Raw genomic sequence first — 7586 nt, 5'->3', positions numbered from 1 at the left:
ATTATTGTATATATACAGTTATTGTATATATCTATATCTATAGCTATATATATATATATATGTAATCTGAAATGGCTCATACTAGTATAAAGTACCTAAACAAGACAATTCTAGTATGTAGATTAAGATTTTTAGGAAGAAAAAGCTCTCTGAAACTTGGAAATAAAATCATTTCTGTTTTCAAATTATGCCATCACCGTTCAATTGTGTGACCTTGGGCAAGTTACTTCTTCATACCTAGGTTTCTTCTCCTAAAACAACCTTATTAGTAGCACCTATCCCATACAGTTATTTTCTGAGATGTAATATAAATTCAGTAAATACTGTTGCTGCTATTGCTTCTATAACAAATGTTATTTTTCATTTGTTAATTATTACAGAGATACTATTATCTTTCCTTTGCTCTCAGTTTTTTAGAGGCTTTTTGACTGAAGTATGCAGAGTCACAAACAAAATTTTATATGCTGTATTTCTCTGTCTATATAATATCAAGATTCATTTAACTAACAAAATCATTTCTGAGCCTACTTTTAAGCAACCAGTGAAAGCAAAACTACAGACTCACAAATGCATAATTATTATTTCACTAAGATTTTTCTTAATGATCATAACTTCATATATACATACATACATATATATATGTATATATATAACTCACATGTAACTTAAAGTTTTAAAGTGACAATATGAAAATATTATTTAATAAAGTTTAATAAAGCCAATAATTATCAGGCATGAAATAGGGAGAACAATTTATATCATAAATGTCACGACTCTATGAAAGCAAAAATCAGTTTCTAGAAATGAGCTCTGATTTTTAAAAATATTCCATATCATATCATATAGCATCCTCTGGTGCTTCATCATAAAATTCAAGTGCGAGTTGAGTGTATAAAGGAAGGCTAAGTTTCTACATTCTGGATGACTGACTGAGAACGACACAGGACACATGAGCTACAATACTGCCTCTCCCTCCAAGGTAGCTGTAACGTGGGGAAAATCACTTTTTGGGATATAGTTTCCTTATAGGTGAAGGAAAAAAACTTATTTCTTTTCGAAATCTACACTGTGAAATGATTTCTTGTTATAATTTCCATTAATTTCATAATAAATTATTGAATGGTTCAATATGCCAGACCATGGACTTTTCACTCTTTGGTAAAAAGATGAATAAGACCTAATACTTGTATCAGTTGAACTCACAATCTATTGAGGGTTTACAGAAAATGAAACAAAAATATTATAATGCTTAAGACAGATTTACTCATAGCACCCCAATTTCTAAACAAAGGAAATACAACAAAATCAAAGACAGTGATTCTACTATTTTAATAAAATTATAAAAATAATATAAGCAAAAAAATGTCATCTTGGTTATGTATCTATATGCACACACAATACAAAATACACACACACCATAGCTATTTGCAATACTGTTTGAGTCAGAGTTTAGTGAGAAAAAACAGGAGCTATACCTCTTTAAAGCAATAATTACAAAAAAAATAACAAACAAAACACCAAACATACTTTGTATGGAAGATTATTTTTGGGATTTTCAATAAAATTAAAGTGTAAAAATGAAAAGTGGTAGGTAGACTCACAAATCTTGCAATTTCAAAAAAGTAGTAATAATGTTCTTACTATATACCAGACATGATGCTAAATGCTAAAAAGTTATTTCATTTAAATTTTTATAAGAACCCTATGAAGTACTATTATTATTCCCACTTGACAGATGAGAAAGTAAGACTAAATAACTTGCTCTAAGACATATAACTGGCTAGCTGTGACTGCTACACAGGTCTGTGTTCATCATCACTACACCAAACTGCATATAATACAATCTTATTGCAAATAAACTCCCAGTTTATTTCATGTAGAATAAGTCTTGTCTGTCTCTTGGTGTATTAAAAAACAATTCAACAACTTTTTTCCAAATCTTTTTACCACTTAACAAGAATTATTTCTTAACAGTCTTTATAATGAACTCTTAGAAACCTTAACTGCCCTATCATTTAAAAGTGTTTGTAAAATGTACAAAAGAATTGATTTTATAATATAGATTAAAATAACTGTTTAACATACTTGCATTTCTTGCTGGATCCTTCAGTCTATATATCAGCATATAGGCATTGGTGGAGCTAGTGGAAATATAAAAATGATTAATAGGGACAAAAAATAGATTGCAAAGATTCTATTTCCTAGCATTTTATGTAGATAGATAAATAGAGTATTTTGTTTGTTTCAAACAATAAGAAAATAATCATGTCAATGTTCTCAGACAGGCTTACTTTTAAAACATTCTAGTAAAAAAGGAGAATCTGCTTTGTTTTTAATGAGATATTTATGAGAAGACCACTTTATGTCCTCTTAGTAACATTAAAGCATTAAAAAAAAAACCTTGTGTTTTGTCAGAGGTTGGCAACTTTTTTCTGTATTGTTGTTGTTACGTGCCACTGAGTCAGCCCCGACTCAAAGAGACCTCTCTCTCCTTGGGTTTCCGAGGCAGTATCACTATGAAAGCAGATTGCCCAACCTTCCTTCTGAGGAGTGGCTGGTGGGTTTGAACTGCCAGCCTTCTGGTAAGCAGTCAAGTGCTTTAGGCACTATGCTACCAGAGCTCCTTTTTTCTGTATAGGACACATAATAAATATCTTAAGATCTGCAGAGGGGTTAGGAACAACTAAAGGAGACAAACTTGTCTGTCAGTTTATAGTCCTGTGGTGGCTTACGTGTTGTTGTGAGGCTGGAAGCTATACCACCAGTGTTGCAAAATGCCAGCAGGGTTATCTATGGTGGACAGGTTTCAGCAGAGTTTCTGGGCTAAGACAGACTCAGAAGAAGGAAGAGGCCATCTACTTCTCAAACAATTGGCCAGTTAAAACTTTATGAATAGCTTTGAAATACTGTCCAATATAGTGCTGGAAGATGAGCTCTCATCAGGGTGGAAGGCACTCAAAATCTGAATGGGAAAGAGCTGATTCTTCAGAGTAGAGACAACCTCAACAATATGGATAGAGTAAAGCTTTCGGGACCTCCATTGGCTGACGTAGCATGACTCAAAATGAGTAGAAACATACGGAAACATCCATTAATAATTAAAACATGGAATGTACAAAGTATAAATCTAGGAAAACTGGAAGGTGTCAAAAATGAAACGGAATGCATAAAGATTGATATCCTAAGTATTAGTGAGCTGAAATGGATTGGTTTTGGCCATTTCTAATACGCTGGGTAGGACAATTTGAAGAGGAAAGGTGTGGCATTCATCCACATAAAGACTGTTTCACTATCTGTCCTGAAGCACAATGCTGTCAATGATAAGATAATATCCATACCCCTACAAGGAAGATGACTACTATTATTCAAATCTATTCATCAACCATCAAAAGCCAAAGATGAGGAAACTGAAGATGTCCACCAACTTCTGCAGTCTGAAATTGACCAAACATGCAATCAAGGTGTGTTGATTGTCAATGGTGACTGGAATGCAAAAGGTGGAAACAAAGAAGAGTTACTGGTAGTTGGAAAATATGGCCTTGGTGATAGAAGTAATGTTGAGATCGTATGACAGAATTTTGCAAGACTAATGACTTATTCATTGCAATTATCTTTTTTCAACAACATAAGCAACAGCTATACACATGGACTTCACCAGATGGAATACACAGGAGTCAGACTGACTACATCTGTGGCAAGAGGTGATGAAGAAGTTCAGTATCGTCAGCCAAAACAAGGCCAGGAGCTGATTATGGAAGAGACCATCAACTGCTCATATGTACATTCAACTTGAAGTTGAAGACAATTAAAACAAGTGCATGAGAGCCAAAATATGACCTTGAATATATCCTGCCTGAATGTAGAAATGATTTAAAGAATAGATTTGATGCATTGAACACCAATGACCGAAAACCAGAGGAATTGTGGGAGGACATCAAGAACATCATCCACGAAGAAAGGAAGAAGTTATTAAAAAGGTGAGAAAGAAGAAAAGACCAAAATGGATGTCAGAAGAGATTCTGAAACTTGCCCTTGATTGGAGAGTAGATAAAGCAAATAGAAGAAATGACAAGATAAAAGAGCTGAACAGAAGATTTCAAAGAGCAGCTCAAACAGACAAAGCCAGTAACTATAACGAAACGTGCAAAGACCCAGAATTGGAAAAACACATTCAGCATTTCTCAAGCTTAAAGAACTGAGGAAAAAATTTAAGTCTTGAGTTGTAATACTAAAAGATTCTATGGGCAAAATATTAAATGATACAGGAAACATCAAAGGAAGATGGAAGGAATACACAGTCACTCTACCAAATGGAACTGGTCGATGTTCACCCATTTCAGGAGGTTGAGTGTTTATGAAGATGAATTCCACACCCTTCCTCTTCAAATTGTCCTACCTGGAATATTAGAAATGGCCAAAACCAACTGAAGGAAGAAGTCGAAGCTGCACTATAGTAACTGGCAAAGAACAAGGCTCCAGGAACTGATAGAATACCCACTGAGATGTTTCAACAAACGGATGTCCTGCTAGAGGCACTCACTTGGCTATGCCAAGAGATGTGGAAGATAGCTACCTGGCCAAGTGACTGGAAGAGATCCATATTTATACTCATTCCAAATAAAGGTGATCCCACAGAATGTGGAAATTATTGAACAATATCACTGATATCGCACGCAAGTAAAATCTTACTGAAGATAATTCAAAAACGGCTGGAGCAGTTTATTGACAGAGAGCTCCCAGAAAGGCAAGCTGGATTCAGAAGAGGACGTGGAATGAGGGATATCATTGCTGATGTCAGATGGATCTTAGGTGAAAGCAAAAAATACCAGAAAGACATTTACTTTTGTTTTATTGACTATGCAAAAGCATTCGATTGTGTGGATCATAACAAATTATGGGTAATTTTGAGAAGAATGGGACTTCTAAAACACCTGATTGTGTTCATGAGGAACCTATATACAGATCAGGAGGCTTTCATTCGAAAAGAACAAATGGATACAGCATGGTTCAAAATCAAGAGGTGAGAACATCAAAGCTGTATCCTTTCACCATATTTACTCAACAACAACAAAATCTGCAAGCCATGTGGTCTCTCACCACTACTCATCTCTGTTGTTGTAGTACAAAAGTATCAACAGACAACATATATATAAATGAATATAGCTGTGCTCTCATAAAAGTGAAATTCCAAAAACAAGCAGCATGCTGAATTTGGCCCACGGGCTATAATTTGCTGACCCCTGCGTTAAATCTTTAATGGTAAAAAATTGTTGAGAAGTTCTAATTAATTCTAACTTGTAATCAGTTAAGCACTTAACCACAGTATTACAGGGGCTTCTTACCTTAAAAACACTAAAAATCAGGAAATTACTTACCTTGCAAAAGCACTAGAATAATATCCTCTGCTTCCTGAAGATCCACCATGTGTCTTCTTAATGTCCTCTTGTGTTATCTAAAAAATCATTTACTTACTTTCTCTTTTGGAAAATCTGTAACACTATTACATAATGTCAATCTACAACCCAACATTCAAATCTCAGAATCAAATGCTACATATTTTTAAGATGGCTCTGCATATAGATACCAAATTATAATATATAATCATAATCACTGGCTGCTACCTGCCAATCAGTTCTACTGCTCCAGGGCAAGAGGAAAACCAGTAGTCTATCTCTGGAAACATTCAGCAAGTCCAAACAAAACAAAGAACAGCAATATAAAAGAAAAGAAATGTATTGAAAGCAAAAAAGACTGATTTGGCATGGACCTTAAGATGCTTTACTGGATAAACAGATTCTTCAATTTTTCATGGACCCTGCTGTTGATTAGAAACATTCCAACTCATGTCTTTCAGAACAATAATCTTTAAAAAAGTCTTCTCCTTACCCTGCTGACATGTTGATCATTAAAGCTGTACCACTGCTCATCACTGAATGACTTTATACAAGCATAATAATGACCACCAGCTGCACTCCCCGAATGAACCATAACAGAGAAGAGCTCATAGATCAGGGAATTCTAAGGAAAAAAATAAAAGTAACTCAGAGAAGAGGGAAAAGTACAGTAGCTCTTTTTTTGGTTTATTTCCTATTCTCTATCAACACATAGTAAAGTAACATGATAGCTGTTGTATTAATTGATTTTAATATCTTTTATAAAGAACAAATACAGAACTATACTATATCTCTAACTAGAATTATTTCTTAATAGTTTCCTGTTCTGTAAATAATTCTTCACTGTTTGGAACTGAAGATTATTTTAGTCAAATTTCAACTATTTGTGGAAGAAAACAGGAAGACATGTTTCATTAAAAAAAAAAAAAAAGGTGATTTACAAATGACTTATTTTTATTTTTGAGGTTATCTTTTCTTTCAGAAGCCTAGGCATTTCACAGCTTCTAAGAGAATATGACATACTGGCAACTTTACAGACCAGTTAATTTAATGAGAGAGAGGAAGACAGAAATAAAAGTGATGGTTAAGAGTGTCAAAAAGGACACAGGGAAGAGGTAACTATAGGGAGGAAGTGGGAGGGGAGTTGCTGCATTGTGGGAGATTATAGTCAAGGTCATGAGACAAAGTATATGTGACCTGCTGTATGGAAAATGAATTCACTCTGTAAACTTCACACAAATCACATTAAAAATGAAAAAAAAAAAAAAAGAAGAGTGTACAAAAGGGAGTTGACATGACAAGATCCCTCAGTTGGTGACAAGTAAGCTTTGCTTTATTTGCTTTTCTACAAGAAGAACCAGTTTCTCTTTTTTATTCAATTTTGCTTAAAAAATATGCATCTGAGCAATGTTGCCTAAAACTCTCTAGATATTCCAGTAGGAAATAACTTTAAATTGACTGATTATTACTAATCTAATAGTGAAATTTCTAGAACAAATTCTAAAAATGTCTCATAACTTCAATATACTGGTTTGTATTTTATCTCTAAAACTAAAATTACTTACTGTGGTGACTGAGAGGTGTTTTCTGAATTTATCTGTAATCCAAATTTGAACAATCTATGAAATATGGTAACTCTTTGTGTCTAAATCAAAGTGTTTTGGATATATATAGTTTATTATCACAGGTCTTCACATATCAAATCTTCCACAAGTGTGAAGACAATGACCAAAATACCCTTAAAAGAATTTGAAGACACTAGACAAAATCTTGGTATGACTAAATGCTAATGCTATGAAAAATCTTATGAAATAAAGAGGCTTGTCTACAAAAATGGAAAAACCTGCCAATCAACAGCTGCACTATTTTTAAAGTTTTATTGTAATTATAAAAACCAAAAGGAAATATTTTTCCAGGAAAATTCTGATTGCTAGACTACAATAATGGTGGTAGACTCCCAAAACTGAATCACTTTGAATTTCTGCAAATTAGAATTGCATGTACTATATATAAGCAAAAAGATAAACAGTCTATTTGAAAGAATATCAAAACCCGAACCAAACCCAATGCTATCAAGCTAATTCTGACTCAATGACTCTACAAGAAAGGGAAGAACTGCCCAATAGGGTTTCCAAGGCCATAATCTTTATGGCAGCAGATGGGCACATCTTTCTCCTGCAAACGGGCTAGTAG

At 33.9% G+C, this 7586-nt stretch overlaps 1 protein-coding gene across 1 annotated transcript in view; it reads right to left on the bottom strand.

Moving 5' to 3' along the window:
• USP47 (ubiquitin specific peptidase 47) overlaps positions 1-7586 on the bottom strand; it is a 133820-nt gene that overhangs the window by 52219 nt on the left and 74015 nt on the right. The window contains exons 12-14 of the mRNA XM_042782906.1: positions 5887-6018; positions 5376-5452; positions 2086-2141 (exon numbers count right to left, since the gene is read on the bottom strand). Of these exons, the coding sequence (XP_042638840.1) occupies positions 2086-2141; positions 5376-5452; positions 5887-6018 (265 nt within the window). The remainder of the gene's footprint in view (positions 1-2085; positions 2142-5375; positions 5453-5886; positions 6019-7586) is intronic.

This window comes from Orycteropus afer, unplaced genomic scaffold (assembly GCF_000298275.1).
Source record: "Orycteropus afer afer isolate SDZICR_OR568_19922 unplaced genomic scaffold, OryAfe1.0 scaffold00014, whole genome shotgun sequence".
NCBI classification, from domain to species: Eukaryota; Metazoa; Chordata; class Mammalia; order Tubulidentata; family Orycteropodidae; genus Orycteropus; species Orycteropus afer.
The sequence above is the reverse complement of the archived record's forward strand: the minus strand, read 5'-3'. Positions and strand labels throughout refer to the sequence as shown.